Source organism: Nicotiana sylvestris, chromosome 1 (assembly GCF_000393655.2).
Source record: "Nicotiana sylvestris chromosome 1, ASM39365v2, whole genome shotgun sequence".
In the NCBI taxonomy this organism is placed as follows: Eukaryota; Viridiplantae; Streptophyta; class Magnoliopsida; order Solanales; family Solanaceae; genus Nicotiana; species Nicotiana sylvestris.
This window is the reverse complement of record NC_091057.1, coordinates 176,467,026-176,484,934: the sequence shown is the minus strand read 5'-3', so window position 1 is coordinate 176,484,934 and position 17,909 is coordinate 176,467,026. Positions and strand designations below refer to the sequence as shown.

At 39.3% G+C, this 17,909-nt stretch overlaps 1 protein-coding gene across 1 annotated transcript; it reads right to left on the bottom strand.

The window, feature by feature from the left end:
* Positions 1–3,046: 3,046 nt before the first annotated feature.
* On the bottom strand, positions 3,047–17,576 carry LOC104235615 (scopoletin glucosyltransferase-like). Its single transcript, XM_070156776.1, has 6 exons — positions 17,166–17,576; positions 16,159–16,167; positions 5,282–6,261; positions 3,913–4,298; positions 3,146–3,358; positions 3,047–3,057 (listed from the first exon to the last, which is right to left on the bottom strand). The coding sequence occupies exons 1-6, from the start codon at positions 17,574–17,576 to the stop codon at positions 3,047–3,049; spliced, it is 2,010 nt and encodes a 669-aa protein (XP_070012877.1).
* Between the last annotated feature and the right edge of the window lie 333 nt (positions 17,577–17,909).

Below are 17,909 nucleotides of genomic sequence, written 5' to 3'. Positions count from 1 at the left end.
ATAGCTGGGTCCTCAGTGCATTTGTTCTACGCGTTCGCGATCACGAGGTGTTGAATATGTCATGCATCGCGTTCGCATAGAAGACATTTCGGTAGGTGAAGCAGTGTGCTTCGCAAATGCGAGGGATATGCCGCGTTCGCGATGAAGAAATATCTGGACAGACAGTTTATATTTTTTAAATCGAGGGTTTAAGTCCAATTTCATAAAAAGCCATTAGAGAGCTCGGAAGGAGGTGGAATTTGAGGAAATTTTCAGTGGAACTATTGGTTTAAGTATTCTTCACTCATATTTGGTTTAATTCCATGATTTGGTCTTAAATTTCATCATTTAGTTTGAGAAATTAGAGTGAAACTTGGGAAAAAATGGAAGAAAAGTTTGAGATTTCATTTGGGGATTTGAATGGGCAATTGAGATCAGATTTTGACGAATTCGATATGGGTAGACTCGTGAGTGAACGAGGATTTTATTGATGTAATTTTTATCGGATTCCGAAATGTGGGCCCGGGGGCCGGGTTTGAGCAATTTGCGTTATTTTTTATGCAAATTGGATATTTTTGAGCGGGCTTTGTTCCCATAGCATATTTTAATAGTTACGTACTGATTGTGGCTAGATTTGGAGCATCCGGAGGTTGATTCGTGAGAGCAAAAGGCATTGTGGTCTAGAGTTTGGACCGGATCGAGGTAAGTAATGATTGTAAAGGCTGTCCTGAGGGTTTGAAACCCCGAATTTCAGATCGTTGTGCTACTTTGAGGTGACACACACGCTAGATGACGAGCGTGGAGGTGTGCACCGTTGGGGATTGAGACTTGATCCGTCCCGTACGACTATTAAGTCGCGTATTTGATTTAAAATCTTATGATATTCCATATTTTACATATTGATATTATATTTTGGGCTGTATACCATGTTTGGGGCCTTGTGCCAACCTGTTTAGACCCATAGGGGGCATTTTCACTATTTTTTTCCTCACTCTATTTGTTTTGAAAGCATATCCTCAGTCATGTTTTACATGTTTATTGTTTAAATATGGTTTTATCACTTTACTTCTTAAAATGTGAAAACTATTTGGGCTGAGTTCCCTATTTTACTGATAGTCCGATTGATCGTGAGGTTGATGACTGAGATAGACCGAGGGTCTGATTGTGAGGTTGATGACTGAGATAAATCGAGGGCATGATTGTGAGGTTAATGACTGAGAGAGGGCGAGGGCCTGGTTGTGAGGATTATATATCTATGGATCGGGCTGCACGTCGCAACAATATATATATATATATATATGTGTGTGTGTGTGTATATGGATCGGGCTGCACGCCGTAGCAATATAGAGCTTGGGCTGTAGGAGCCCCTCCGGAGTCTGCACACCCCTAGTGAGCACAGTCGACTATATAAATGGATCGGGCTGCACGCCTTAGCGATTACTATATGGTACCTATTGAGTGTGAGTGCTAAGTGTGAGCGCTGATTGGTAAGAGTTGAGTCACGAGTGACTGAGAGGCTTGACCGAGGGGCTATATATATATATATATACATGTACATGAGTGATGCTTTGCATGAGGGGCTAGTTTATGAACTTACTATTTTCACTCCTATTTAAAGTGAGTTTTTATTGAACATGTTGATTTAATTGCTGGTTTCACTCATCTTTAGACCGAGCCTCTATTGAAAATGTTGAACAAATATTTTAAATAATCTTTCATTTAAATTGAAGTTTTTAAGTTATGAAAAGGATTGTGAATTTCTGTTATGCGAGGGGTTGTATACGAACTATGTTTTGCCCGATGGGCGGATTATGATTTTCATCTCTTTTATTATAAATGGTATTGAACCCTTACTGAAACTATTGGAAAGCATTTTTCAAATGATTTTCACCAAAGCTGGATTTTAAATGAGACGATTGACTCATATTCTGATTTGAAAGCTTGTTGTGCTTATTGAGTTTATCATAAATGTGGATACATCATTTCCTAGTGCTCAGTCTTTATTTACGCTTATTACTTACTGGGTTGGAGTACTCATATTACTCTCTGCACCTCCTGTGTAGATTCAGGTATTTCGGAACTCGGTAGTAGGTGTTGATTGCTTGGAGGCGGAGACGTCATAGTTAGCAAGGTGGTTGCACGACGTTCGCAGCACTGCTTTCCTTCCTCTTATTTTTCATTACTGTATTTAGTATATTTTTAGACTTTGGTTGTATTCAGACCTTGGTAGATGCTCATGACTTGTGACACTCCGATGTCGAGCTATATTTATTTTCGCACTTATTTTATTTTGCTAAATCTATACTTGTTAGGGATTTATCCTTATAAATGGCCTAAACTGACTTATTAAACTATTAAAAACTGAATTTAGGAATTGTATCGGCTGGCCTTGTCTTCACGAGAGACGTCATCACGACCGGGTACGGTTTGGGGTCGTGACACCTATCAACATAGTTGGTTGCCCCTAAATCAACTTGTTGAAAATACTTCATGGCATGTGCGCACGACATGTAGTAGATGGTCTATTTCCCATATGAACACAACCTGTTGGCTTCATTCACGGTTTATGGATTATTCCCCCGGTGTCCACGGATAGCGGTGCGAACTTCAAAAATACCCCGGTCATGATCATACTATAAAAATGAATGCCAATGTGCTCGCCTCCTATATTTCTCAAATTTTCTCATCGGTGTTGGCATAAATTGAACACCCCTGTCCATCAATTCCGATGCAGCTTTATGCCTTTCAACAAACCTCTCCGCAATCTGTTTGAATGTCATCCGGATCATGGCAGTGACAGGCAAACCACGTGGAGACTTCAATAAGCCATTGAATGACTCCGACACATTTGTAGTCAGGGCTCCCCATCGTCTGCCACCATCAACATGCAATGTCCACTTGTGAAGCTCATGTCCCATCAGCCAATTATAGGCTCTTTCGTCTAATTGCCGGATCGCTTCCATGCGCCTCGTGAATTTGCACTGCTGGTGCTCAGTTGCAGCCATCCATATTAAATCATGCAAGGCCTTGTCGGGATATTTCTTCTGGAAATTGGCCTTCAGATGCCTCACACAGTAACTGTGGTATGCATAGGGTTCCTGACATTCAGGTAAATGGCGTACAGAACTTAAAATACCACCATGCCGATCAAATATTAGACAAATACCTGAACACTGTTTGACAACGTGCTGCTTCAAGTGGTTCAAAAAAAGTGTCAACGTCTCTTCGCTTTTATTGGCACAAATGGCAAAAGCTAGTAGAAATATTTGTCCGTTGGCATCTACTGCAACTGCGATCAAAAGCTTAGTATCATGCTTTCCATAGACATGAGTATTGTCTTTGGAAATTACCGGACGACAAAGCACAAAACCATCAATTGCTAGTTTAAATGACCAAAACACATAGTTAAAAATACATTCCAGTATTCCCGAACTCTACTCATGCCTCCATTCAACAACAGTCCGGGAGTTGAAATGTTTTAGTGCGGCCATGTACTTGGGTAGAGATGAAAATGACTTATTCCAGTCACCCTAAATAATTTCAAATGCACGTTTGCGCCCGAGATATGCCTTTCTTTTGGTTATAGTACACTCATATTCTTGGTGGACGGATGAAATACACTCTTTGATCTTGTACCTAATGAACACTTCCAAGTGTGGAATCAAGACAAGATAAATCAAGTCTACATCCAAGTTGAAGTGATTCTGATTGAATGTGTCCATTTCACATATGTGGGTGCCAATATATTTACCCACTTTCCACAACCTTGTTTCCTTCTTGATCGCACGTAACATCCAGTTACAACCCATAAACTGTCTATGGCATACAACCTTGTATACCTCCGGAGTTGCCTCCCTTACCCTCATCTCACGGCACTCTCTGACGCTGTATGTTTTTACAACCCTAGTTAAGCGAGCTTTATCGGGAAAATACATGCCCTTTGCCAGCAGCATTGGTCTAGACTCATCCCACATTGTTGATCGAATTTCTCAACATCCCTTGTGATGGCATCCACATCCGACAAACTTGGCAAATTATCAAGGTAGGGAATATTCTCCTCATGAAATGACACGTGGAACTTGTACACTCTTGATCTAACTGGAGGTGGAGGAGCATGCTCCCTCGTCAGCTCAGGTTCGACATTTACTTTCTCCTCGTCATCACCCTCGTCAGGGAAGGGTGTGTCATCTCCAGACTCATCGGTATTGTTGTCATAATCACTATTATCTTCCTGACTCCATGCATCTGCCAGATCACGAGTAAATACGTCGTCTACGGGCAACTGAGTGAGGCCGGGACCATCAAGTTGGTCATTTTCACTGCACAAAAAGAACAAAATGATAAGCTACTCAAATTGATAAATATTTTTCATATAGCTATATCACTCACTTACAAGTCGTACTGCGTTGATATTCCATGATGGACATTTTTCTATTGGTGATGACTCCCGGATGGACCACCGTGATCCAACACATCAAAATAATAAGCAAACCCCTGCGGAATCACAGAATACGGAAATTTACTGGTTACTTTAAGGTTCATCGAACGTTCCCTCACACTCATTTTTTTACGTAATAACGATACTAATTTATCGTACTCCATTGTAAGCGGCAATTTAACATGACACTGTAGAGATGAACTATAGCTCACAGAGTTATTCTCCGTTACAACCTCACCCCCCAATATAATGAAACCCTTATTTTTGGCTCTTCAGACATTATAAAAAATGCTTGATAACAAGAAGAAAATTTTGAACAGAAGTTAGAATATTTTTTGAATGGATTTTCATAAAATCCTAACGCCTTTAAATAAGGCAATGCCTAGCCCGAGGGGCTGAAGTTTTTGATGTATAGTGTTGTATTACACCGCGCTATACCCATTTGAATTATTGTTATGTCAATTAACTGCAGGAGACTTATTGGTGGGCCCACAAACAGGTATAGCGCGGTATTATGCGGCGCTATATATATTTGAATTACGGTTATGTTAGTTAAATGTAGGAGACTAATTGGTGGGCTCATAAACAGGTATAACGCGGTATAATAACGCGCTATATATAATGCGGTATTATATCACGCTATATATAATGTGTTATTATACCGTACTATATTTTAACGATAGAAACTCCGTTAAAGTATAGCGCGGTATAATATCGTATTATATATAAAAAAATAACTTTTTTTAGACAGTAGAAAGGTATTTTGAGTCCAAATAGTTGACCTTTAGGTTTGGAACTTTCATTTGGATGATTCTGTATCACGTTCGCTATCAAGACAATTGCTTTTAACGTTCATCCACGTACGGTGTCATGCATGTAGAACTATACGTACTTAAATCATGCAGTAAATTACTCAAACCACAGTAAGACGATCCTCCTTCTTCAACTGCTTGTCTTGCCATTTCCTTATACTCTTTAGCTCTGTTTCTGAATTCTTCTGCTTCTTCACCCACAATTACTCTCTTTATTGCTTTAGCTATTGCTTCTCTTTTCACTCCTTCACAAGGTGTTGTTTGCCATAGCATAGAACCAAGGCCAACCCCAGTTTTCAAAACCTCAGTTACTAGCTTTTCATTGAAGAATTGTTCAGCAGATAGAGGCCATGTCACCATTGGTATTCCTGCTGATATTCCTTCCAGCGTCGAATTCCATCCACAATGTGTAACAAATGCACCCACAGCTTCGTGATCTAGAATTAGTACTTGGGGTGCCCATCCTCTTATTATTAAACCTTTTTCTTTCGTTCTTTCCTCAAATCCTTCAGGAAACCAATCTTTGTTGTCTTGTTGATCTGTTCTAACAACCCAAATGAATTCTTGTCCCGAAGCTTCAATTCCCATAGCAAGTTCGTGCAGTTGTGACGCGGTGAAATTCGCTATGCTACCGAAACAAACATAGATAACGGAACTGGATTTCTTCGAATCAAGCCATTTCATGCACTCATGATTATCTATAGAGGATTGCTTCCCTCTTTCAGCTTTATCTTCAATGTCCATATTGCACAAGGAAAGCGGACATATAGCCCAAGCGTTTCTACCTAGAACCTTGGTATAATGCTCTACATAATCTTCAAGCTCATAGAAACTGTTGAATATAACTCTATAACTCTTCAAGTCCGATTCCCTTACTAATTTCATCATCATGGACATGACTGACTCTTCATCCGATTGGTCAAGCGGAGACAACTGTGTTCTTGTCAGCTTGATTTGGTGAGGCAAATTAGGTACAACAAAAGTTTCAGAATCAGAGGAGACATTCTTAAAAGGCTTATTAAGCCTATTGCTCTTGTTTAACCAAAAATCTGAGTCTTTGGTCAAAGCTAAAAAGAAATTCGCGTTACTGATAATCAAGAGACAAAAATAAAATACTTTTAAGAATTATGGTAAAACAGCAGATAGTTTTGTATTTCAATGAATTCTCAATAGTATTCCGTGTCCTTACAAATGATGATACTTCTTCCTTTTATAGATAATTCTAGGTAAAGGAATGAAGCCTCAGCTTTGATGATATAATTATGAGTAATAAATGACATTAAATAAGCTGTTATACAATCATTCCTATTAAATACCAATTTTCTAACGTATCAAGTATTTAATAATGAATTTGGACTCCTTTCTGTCATCAGATCTTTGTATTTAATGCCTTCTAACCCGTTGGCTGTAAATAATTTAAATTGGTACGAGACTCGTATCTATACTTTGTCTCGTGCCTATTTAAATTCTTCTTCTCGTGGCTGTCTCCATCCGTGCCTCGTAGTCAATTGTTGCGCTTTGACCATTTAACTAAACCACGTGTCATGTCACATCATCTTTAATATAAACTCAGTTTTTTCCCAATACAGATAGTCCCCCCACTTTCCATTTATTTATCAATTAAATAATTGGGAAGTGGATCTTCATAAAAAAGGAATTTTTGCCACAGTTAATGCTTATGACAGTATTAACGCCTCAGTAGTCTTTTCCATTTAATGTTCTGCCCATGTGTCATTTTCTGATTGATTCCGCTATTTACACCCTTTTTCGAGACTTCTTCATTCTCACTATTCACGAAGTGATAGCTGCCTTTATTATAGGCTTTCCATCATTACACTTCTAAGGTTGACGGTTCCCATTATATACATAACCTTTTCTTCCTTTGTCTTCTTCACAAATCTTCAGCAAACATTTTCTTCTTTATTTCGACTTATCCTTCCTAACAATGTCTTCTTCAAACCCTAACCGTAAAAAAGTTCCAATTCTAGACCAATTCCCCAACGCCCCTGTTAGACACAGAAGAGGCGGAGGAGGTAGGCTTCGAACAGGGTTAGAATCTACTCGAGGCGGCTCCTCTGGTTCTTCTTCAAGGAGTTCTATCCCAAAGGCCCCCTCTTCTAAAAGTAGAGAAATTCTTGATTCTTCTCAAGAACCCTCAGTTGATGAGATAGTTCCCAGCGATTTGTCTTTTGAAAGTGACAAAACGTCTCTTCAAAAACAAATTGCAAATTTAGAAAAAGCCGATACTTACCCTACAATAGTAACCGAGCTTACAATCCCCACCATAAGAAAAGATTGTAACTGGAAGGATAGTCTTCGAATGTCAATTCCTTCCCCAAATCAAAGAATTTCCTCCTTTAGAAGTGGGTATTCTTTTGTTTATACTTACCCCTTCACTTTAGGTTTTAATCCTCCGATTGACCCAGTTATTCTTGGATTTTGCCGTTTCTTTACAATTTGTTTGGCCCAAATCGGTCCACTAGTGTGGAGAACAGTGACTTGTTTGAGATATTTATCCTCCAAAGCCAATGTCAATTTCACCTTCTCTCACCTCATTCATCTGTACCACCCTAACTTAATACGTCATGGGGTTTTTACCTTAACTGCAAGGAGCAAAAAAGTTCTGGTAAATCCTGAAGATGATAAAGATCGTGGATGGTATATCCGTTACGTTGTTGTTCGTACGGTGGACTTGATTGGCGAAACAAATATTCCCTTCCCTGAGAAGTGGAATTTTGAACGTAGGTTTTCTTTTATTTACCGTACCTACTTTTGAGAATTTCAAAAGAAATTTTGTTTTTAACCTCGTCTCTTCTTGGTTTTTTGTAGCAACCATGGGAGATGTGGAACCTATTCCCAACTTCCGTGGTTGGGTAGACTCACTTTTGAAGATTGCTTCTAGGGAGCAAAGAACTTGGAAATCAATTTCTTCCTTACATGGCTGGAAGGTCAAAACACATGGTATGCCCCTTTTTATATGTTAAGCATTCTTTCCTCAATTTTAATCATGTATATCCATCCTTTAATCAGGATTTGGCATTAGAGGAATGACGGCTGAAGTAGCTATGGCCATTCGCATGTCTGCGAATGCTGCTCTTGATTTGGATAAGGCTCGAGCCTTGCTGCCAAAAAGGAAAGCTATAAAGGAAAGTTCTGAAGAAGAAGAGGAGGGTACCTCCCTAATTACTAGGCCAAGGGTCAGGAGGCGAATAATCATTGATGGTGAAATTGAAGACACTCCTGCTCGAACCTCCACCACCGAGCCTGTTTTGATTCATTCTGACGAGGACACCGAACCAAGAGATAATAATGAATCAATTCAGCATCTTTTTGATAGTGGTTTCGGGAGTGGCGAGCTCGGCCCTGTTTTTGATGAAGCTCCTCTTTCCTCATTCGTTCCTATTTCCTCCATTCCTCTGCCAACCGTAAGTATTTCTTTACCAGTTTTGACGACTTCCATTCTTTTGTCGGTTTCTACCGCTCCTATGTCCTTTCCCTTGGCATTTTCTACTGCACCTGCTTCCGCTCCTGCGTTGGTTTCTACATCTTCTCCTTCCATTCCTGTTTCTACATCTTCTCCTTCCATTCCTTCCATTCCTTCCATTGCTCCTCTTCCCTCTGTTCATCGTACAGAGACGGGTTCTAGCAGTGGAAGTATGACTATGAAAAATGTTACTCTGGAAGTTCCTGCTAATCATAGCCTCTTGAGAAAAGACTGGTAGAGCCGATGTTTGGCTCGAGCCCCTAATTGGAGATATTGAGAAGAAGAAGATGGAGAGCCATAGCTGCTTGACTCTGATGAATGACATAATTCATTCTACTTTGAAGGTATTTTTCCTCTTCTTACCAACAAGTTTTTTTTCTTTTTTAATTATCTTCAATCCCTCATTTCTATGAGTTGTTTCTGTAGGCTAACCTCATTGGTACGGAATTAATGGGAAGAATTTCCCTTCTGGAAAGAAAAGCCCGTGAGTCTGAAAAAACTGTCCACGAGGCCGAAGAAATAGCTAGGGGAGCCCAGCTTGAAGCAGCCAATTGGAAAGAACAGTTTGAGAATAATCAAGGGACCATAGAGGAGTTGCAAGAAAATAAAAACCTCCTGGAGCAGCAAAACCGTGGTTTGACTTCTGAACTGGTAACTGCCAAGGCTTCTTCAAGCCAATTTAAAAGAGACAAAGAGCTTTTGGAATGCTCTTTGTCAGAACAATTATCCAAGGCTAGTGAAGAAGTTAGGGAGCTTAAGGCACTTTTGGCTAAGAAAGAAGAGTATGCAGGAGAGTTAGTGCAAAGCTTGACTCAAGCTCAGGCTGACTTACAGACCTCCTCTGATGAAATTCATGCCTTGAAGAGTTCTCATACCTCTCTTGAAGCTTCCCTTGATTCCCATTTAGCTGAGCACCAAATCTTAAAAAACGATCTTGCTATGTGGGAAAAAGGAATATGGACTTCTGGAGGAGAACTTCAACATAGAGGTGAGTTGGGCTTTCCTAAAATCTCGCCGTGATGCTTTGACGGAAGCTGCTCAGGAAGGTTTTGACTTGCAGTCTGAACTGGCCAAAGTCGTAGATACCATCGAGAAAAGTCAACAATTTACTGATACTCCTTCTCCTGTACTTGAAGCTCCTGGAACGGAAGAACTTTTAAATGAAGAAGTGGCTACTGCAGCAATTGGGGTTGCAATTCCTGCTCCCAAGGGTGAAACTTCTGATGCTCCAAATCCTTCAGTGACTAGCTAAAAATGAAACTGCTGTAAAGGATCTTTTGATGAAGTTCCCAGTTATCATAATGGGGCACTTGTAAAAAACAAATGCTTTGTTGACTAAGTTTGTACTTAGTTTTTATTTATATTAAGAAGTTTTATCGGTACTTCTGCATATTCTATTCTTGCCTATTTATCTAGGACTCATGGAATAGCTTAGCATTTTTATCCTTTTAAAATGCTTTATGATTCTTCTCATGGATTATCAACATGAGGCTTATAAAAGAGGGCCATTTTATTTTATCGACACTTAATGAAGAAGACGTCTCAACTTCATAATGGTGTTATAATACGATGAAAGAAATAGGAAAACACACGTTTTGTATGAAACAACTTTGGCAAGTTTTTTATTCATAAACTTTAACAAGTGTTTGACTATTACATGTATTACAATACATTTACAACTTTCTCGTAACTGTTTTTCTTGTAACAGATTTGTACATAACATAAAATAAACAAGGTTTTTCTTCATAACCTGTTTCAGTACCTAGTCATGACCCAATCTTTATATGTTAAGAAGGGTTTGAGAGATGACTCTGTTATTCTCATAACCGCTGAAGACTTCGTAACTTTTACTCAACACTTGACTCTGTTGTTCGATATTCGTATCTGCATTTCTACACGTATCTGTGTACAGTATTGTAGTCCCCCAAGTGTTTGAGCGGTGAAGTATGAAGCCTCGAGCACTTGTTTATTTCTTTTACTTTGGCCCTTTTTCCTGAAACAGAAAGATATACGGGACTCGAAGGTGCGATTATAGATGAAGACTGCCTAACTCGTGTGTATTTCCATCAGATTAATTGTAACCCTGGGCTAGGAATTTAAGAATACTCCATTTTGCCTTGCAGGTTGTGACTCATCATTTGGCACGAGTTAGGGTATTTTGCCTAGCATCTAAAATCGTTAGTAAAATATTAATAATCCAAGAAAGAAATTTTAACATGATGATACCTGACCGTAGGTACTTTCTCAAAAGTAATATCTTTTTAAGTGGACGACATTCCAATGTGAGGGTAAAACTTTACCGTCCATTGTCTTTAATTGGTATGCTCCTTTTCCCGCAATGCCACGGACTTTGTACGGTCCTTCCCATGTTGGACTTAGCTTTCCTGAGTTAGCAGCCTTTGCAGATTGGAACACCTTTTTAAGCACAAAATTCCCAATTTTGAAAAATCTGAGGCGTGCTTTCCTATTGTAATATCGTTCTATTACTTGCTTTTGTGCTTCCATCCTTATCAATGCAGCTTCTCTTCTCCCTTCAAGTAAATCTAGGCTAAACCGCATCTCTTCATCATTAGATTCCTCCGTTGCCTGATCGTATCGTGTGTTTGGCTCACCTATTTCAACTGGAATTAAGGCTTCCGCACCATAAACCATTGAAAATGGTGTTTCTCCAGTGTCTGTTTTGGTCGTTGTACGATAAGCCCATAATACTCCAGGTAACACCTCAGGCCAATTACCTTTTGAATCCTGTAACCTCTTCTTCAAGTTGTTGATAATGACTTTGTTAGTAGATTCTGCTTGTCCATTACCTACTGGATGGTATGGCGTAGACGTTATTCTTTTGATCTGCCAACTTCGAAGAAATTCTGTGATTTGAGCTCCAATGAATTGTGGTCCATTGTCACACACGATCTCCTTTGGTGCTCCAAAGCGGCATATTATATTTCGCCATATGAAGTCTTTAACTTCTTTCTCTCGTACCTGTTTAAATGCCCCTGCTTCTACCCATTTAGTGAAATAATCTGTAAGTACAAGTAGAAACTTTACCTGACCTTTTGCTTGTGGAAGTGGACCTACGATATCCATTCCCCATTTCATAAAGGGCCACGGGGCTATAACAGGATGTAGTAACTCAGCTGGTCTGTGCATATTATTGTCGTACCTTTGACATTTATCACATTTGGACACGAAACTGGTTGCCTCTTCTTCCATCTTAGGCCAATAATATCCTGTGCGAATTAATGTTCTTACCAGTGACCGTCCCCTGCGTGATTCCCACAATGTCCTTCGTGTACTTCTCTCATCACATATTCTGTTTGAGAGGGTCCGAGACACCTTGCTAGTGGTCCACCGAACATCTTTCGATAAAGATTTCCTTGATATAAATAATATCGTGCATCTTTTTTGCGAAGCGCGTGAGCCTTTCCTTTGTCATTAGGCACGGTACCGTGCTGTAAGAAGGCAACAATTTCGTTTCTCCAATCCCATGTTAGATGATTAAAATTTACCTTGTTTTTATCAAATTCGAGAACGGAATGAAATAGGTGTATGACTGAAGCATTTGTATTGTTTGCTACGTCTGTTGCAGATGCGAGATTTGCTAAAGCATCTGCCTCTACATTCTCATCTCTTGGGATCTGCACTACTTTCCAAGTTTGGAATTGCTTTATTAACTCCCGTACCTTTGCGAGGTATTCTTGCATTCGTGTCTCTCTGGCCGTATAAGTCCCCAGCATTTGATTAACCACGAGTTGAGAATCACTCTTGATTATAATTTGTGTTATGCCGAGTTCTCATGCCAATTCTAAACCTGCAATTACAGCCTCATACTCTGCTTCATTGTTAGTTATAGAATGATATTTTATAGCCTGTCTAATAGTCTCACCCGCAGGTGGTACGAGGACTATTCCTAGGCCTGCCCCTTTTACATTAGATGAACCGTCAGTGAATAAAACCCAAGTCCCCGGGTTCGCACCATTAAAAACTAGTAATCCTTTTTCTGCTTCTAAATGCATCCCTTGACTAAAATCGGCCACGAAATCAGCTAGTACTTGAGATTTTATAGCGGTCCTAGGTTGATAAACAACTTCATATTCACTTAGTTCTATAGCCCATTTTGCTAATATTCCTGAAAGTTCGTGTTTATGCAAAATATTTCGAAGCGGAAACGCAGTAACTACATTAATGGGATGACATTGAAAATAAGGTCTTAATTTTCTAGATGCCATGATCAAAGCTAATGCTAATTTTTCTAGCTGTGGGTATCATGTCTCAGCTTCCAATAAGGACTTACTTACATAATAAATAGGAGATTGCTTACCTTGGTCCTCGCGGACTAAAACAGCATTCACTTCGACTTCAGATACGGCCAGATAAATGAGAAGTTTTTCCCCACCTTTGGTTTTTCCAACAACGGTGGTTTTGACAAATAAGCTTTCAAATTTCTAAGGGCTTGTTGACAATCTTCATTCCATCCAAAATGATCTTGCTTTTTAAGTGCAGAGAAAAACTTAAAACACCTTTATGAGGATTTGGAAATAAATCTCCCCAAAGCTGCAATTCTTCCCGTTAATCTCTGTACTTCCTTTTTATTAGTAAGGATATCATGGATTTCTTCTATTGCTTTGATCTGAGAAGTATTCACTTCAATACCACAATTAGAAACAAGAAAACCCAAAAACTTACCTGATGCAACTCCAAATGCACATTTTTCTGGGTTGAGTTTCATATTAAATTTTCGCAAAATTTCAAACGTAACAGATAGATGAGAAATGTGATCATGAGATTGCTGGGTTTTGACGAGCATATCGTCTATATATACCTCCATTGTTTTCCCTAAATGTTCTTGGAACATTTTGGTGACCAACCTTTGATAGGTTGCTCCAGCATTTTTGAGACCAAAGGGCATTACTTTATAACAGTAAGTCCCCCTGTCTGTGATGAAAGAAGTTTTTTCTTCATCACCAGGATCCATTTTAATTTGATTATATCCCGAGTATGCATCTAAAAAACTTAAAAGTTCATGACCTGCGGTTGCATCAATTAGTTGGTCTATATGCGGTAAGGGAAAGGAATCTTTTGGACAGGCTTTATTTAAATCGGTATAATCCACACAAACACGCCACTTACTATTTTTCTTGGGTACGACCACCGTGTTAGCTAACCAAGTAGGATACTTTACCTCACGGATTGATCCGATTTTTAATAAGTTTTGGACTTCATCCTGAATCACCTGGTTTTTGAAAGCACCTTGCTTTTGTTTTTTTTGCTTTATTGGTGGGAAAGAAGGGTCCTCATTGAGTTTGTGAGTCATCACATTCAGTGGTATCCCTGTCATATCAGCGTGGGACCAAGCAAAGCAGTCTAAGTTAGCTTTTAAAAATTCGATTATCATACCTCGCATGTTTAAGCTTAAATTGGCCCCGACATAAACCTTCCGTTCAAGCCATTGATCAAATAACATCACTGCCTCAAGCTCTTCAATTGTCGTTTTGATGCTTTCATTTTCTTCAGGTTCCTGAATTGTGTCAGGCCTTAAGTCCAAATCTGTCTTTTCTTGTTCAGTTGAAGTTTGATCTTTTTTACCTTCGACTATTTCCTGTAATTGCTATTTTTCTTTATTTACGGCGCTCGTACTTGTTACAGCGTTGACACTTCTATCCATCTGCTGATCCCCACGAATTTGGCAAATTCCCCATGGTGATGGGAATTTAATAACCTGATGTAGAGTTGATGGGACAACATCCATATCGTGTATCCATGGTCTCCCCATGATCATATTATAGGCCATTTCCATATCAACTACCTGAAATTTAGTTTCCTTCACAACACCCATAGCAAAAGTTGTTAGAATTACCTTACCTTTTGTTACTACACTTGAATTGTCAAAGCCTGACAAGGTGTGCGCCTTGGGTATCATTTTGTCTTCAGCTTGCATTTCCCGTAGTACCCTAAGTAATATAATATTTACAGAACTCCCTGGATCAATCAAAACTCGTTTTACATTAGTATCATGTACAAGTAAGATATTACCAGTGCGTCATTATGTGGATTTGTCACTCCTTCGGTATCTGCGTCATCGAACGAAATACTTTCATTTTCAAGGACCTGTCGCACCTGTTTCCTGTGTGTAATTGTTACCTTAGAAACCTTGTTGGAGGCTGTGTAGGTTATGCCGTGAATATCTTCTCCCCCGCTTATGACATTCACTGTCCTCTTGGGTGAAGGAGGTTGTGGTGGCTCTTGCCTGTTTTTCATATAAGCTTGTTTTCCTTTCTCACTAAATAACTCAGTGAGGTATCCTTGCTTCAATAGATGATCCACTTCACTCTGCAGGAATGTACATTCTGAAGTTTTGTGCCCGTGATCGTTGTGGAATTCGCACCAATGATCTGGATTGCGTCTATTTGGATTTGACCGCATCTCTTTTGGCCACCGTACCTTATCTCCCATGCTTCTTAAAATAGCTACGAGCTCGGAGGTAGAGACATTAAAATTATATCCGCCGAATCGTGCCTTTAAGCTTCTATCATCATCTCGCGATTCTTGTCTGCTCCGATCATTCCTGAACTTTGAAGAAGAGCCAGAATCGCGGTTCCTCGATTTTTGATCATATTGCTGGCTATCTTGTTTCGACCGTGGGTCCTTTCCTGCAGGTCCCATATATGGATCATACCTGTTTTTACCTGATCTTTTTTCGGTTTCTGATCTTCGGGGACCGCCCCTTTCTTCATGATGAAGCTTAGGTACGGTATCTTCTTCAATTCGCAGCTTCGTACTATACCTGTTGTAAACATCATTCCACATGGTTTCAGGAAATTCTCGAAGGCTTTCTTTGAGTCATCTCGTGGCTTCAGAACTTTTGTCATTTAAATTACTTGCAAAGGCTATTGCAGCCCAATTATCAGGCACACGAGGTAGAGTCATTCTTTCACGTTGGAATCTGTCAACAAAGTTTCTAAGCAGCTCCGAATCCCCTTGTTTGATTTTGAAAGTATCTTCCATTCTTTTCTCAACCTTTTGTGCTCCCGAATGTGCTTTAATAAAAGAATCTGCAAGCTCAGCAAAAGAATTAATAGAATTTTCAGATAAAAGAGAATACCAGGTTAATGCACCCTTGGTGAGTGTTTCTCCAAATTTCTTGACCAATACTGATTCAATTTCTTGTTTGGTCAAGTCGTTGCCTTTTACGCCTGTTGTAAATGCAGTCACGTGGTCACGTGGGTCTGTAGTACCATCATATTTCGGGATGTCAGGCATTTTGAACTTTTTCGGAATTGGAAGGGGAGCAACACTTGGCTTCCATGGTTGTTGTGAGTATTTGTCCATGTCTACTCCTTTTATTACAGGCGGAACTCCAGGGATTTGCTCAATACGCTCAATTTGTTCCTTAATCTGTTTCTGCAAGGTTAGTACTAAATTTTGCAAATATGAATTATTTGAATTACCTGGCCCCCCTTCTTGTGGTTCACTGGGGGTTGCTCCGTTTCCAGAATTATCAAGACCAGAACGGGGGTTCTCCAATGTATTATTATTAGGAGTTGGTGTAGGTGGCGCAGCAGGCAATCGACTAACAAGTGCCTGAAGAGCTTTGCCGACCTGTGCATCAATTAGCTTTTGCAAAGCTTCAGTTGTAACTCCTTCAAAATGTTCAGATTGCTCTTGTTGATCAGCACGGGATTCAGTAACAGGAGTGCCTTCACGAGATTGACGTGGTGAATTTAGAGGAGAGGGAACCACGTCATCTTGATTTTGATGTATTTGATTCTCATGGTTTCCCAATGTGTTATTACTGTTGTTGTCGGTGTTGTTGTTTGACATGGTGACGACAATAGATAAGATATAGCTTAAAAGAAAAGATTATCAGATTCCCGGTAACGGAACCAATTTGTTTAACCAAAAATCTGAGCCTTTGGTCAAAGCTAAAAAGAAATTCGGGTTACTGATAATCAAGAGACAAAAATAAAATACTTTTAAGAATGATGGTAAAACAGCAGATAGTTTTGTATTTCAATGAATTCTCAATAGTATTCTGTGTCCTTACAAATGATGATACTTCTTCCTTTTATAGATAATTCTAGGTAAAGGAATAAAGTCTCATCTTTAATGATATAATTATGAGTAATAAATGACATTAAATAAGCCGTTATACAATCATTCCTATTAAATACCAATTTTCTAACGTATCAAGTATTTAATAATGAATTTGGACTCCTTTCTGTCATCAGATCTTTGTCTTTAATGCCTTCTAACCCGTTGGCTGTAAATAATTTAAATTGGTACGAGACTCGTATCTATACTTTGTCTCGTGCCTATTTAAATTCTTCTTCCCGTGGCTGTCTCCATCCGTGCCTCTTAGTCAATTGTTGCGCTTTGACCATTTAACTAAACCACGTGTCATGCCGCATCATCTTTAATATAAACTCAGTTTTTTCCCAATACAGCTCTTCGCGACACAAAGTGAAAAATAACTCGTACCATAAAAAACCAATCTTGGAATGTTAAATTTGGCTGCAGAATCAGTAGTCCAAGGAAATAACATATCAGAAACAAGACAGTTGGGGCGGCACTCTTCAATAAGCTGCTCGAGTGTTTCTTGCATCATAGCTGTAGCTTTTAAAAAGTTGAAAAACAAGTCTTGGGAAGGGACGAGATCAAGACGCTCGCATCCTTCAGGCAAGCCGTTTTCAACAGCTTGGAATGTTATCAAACGGATATCAATTTCCAACCCCAAATGCTTGTTTCTTTGAATAGATTTGGAGAAAACAGATTTATTGAGAGGAGTTGTAACTATAGTTGCCTTAACACCACGTGAAGCTACGAGTTTGGCCATGTCTAACGTAGGAATCATGTGGCCATGAGCCATAAAAGGAAAGAAGAAAAAATGGAGTTGACCCATGTGTTGCACTAGAAACAGAAAGCAAAAAGTGTTTAATGCATCTGTAGAAATAGAGTACCTAAGCAAAGCATGATATAGGTGAAAGGTGAATGTCAGCTGTCGACAAGCTACGTCGTAAAGTCAAGATACTACACGACTTTTAAAATCTTACGAGTCTACCAAGGCTTTTTTTTTTTTTTTTTTTTTTTTTTGGAGTTTATTCTACCCTAACACACAACTATATAAAGGATACATATTCCCTTGGAAAGGGGTCTCAAAAATCCCATAAATTCTCGCGATATTCACAAAGGGATCAAGACA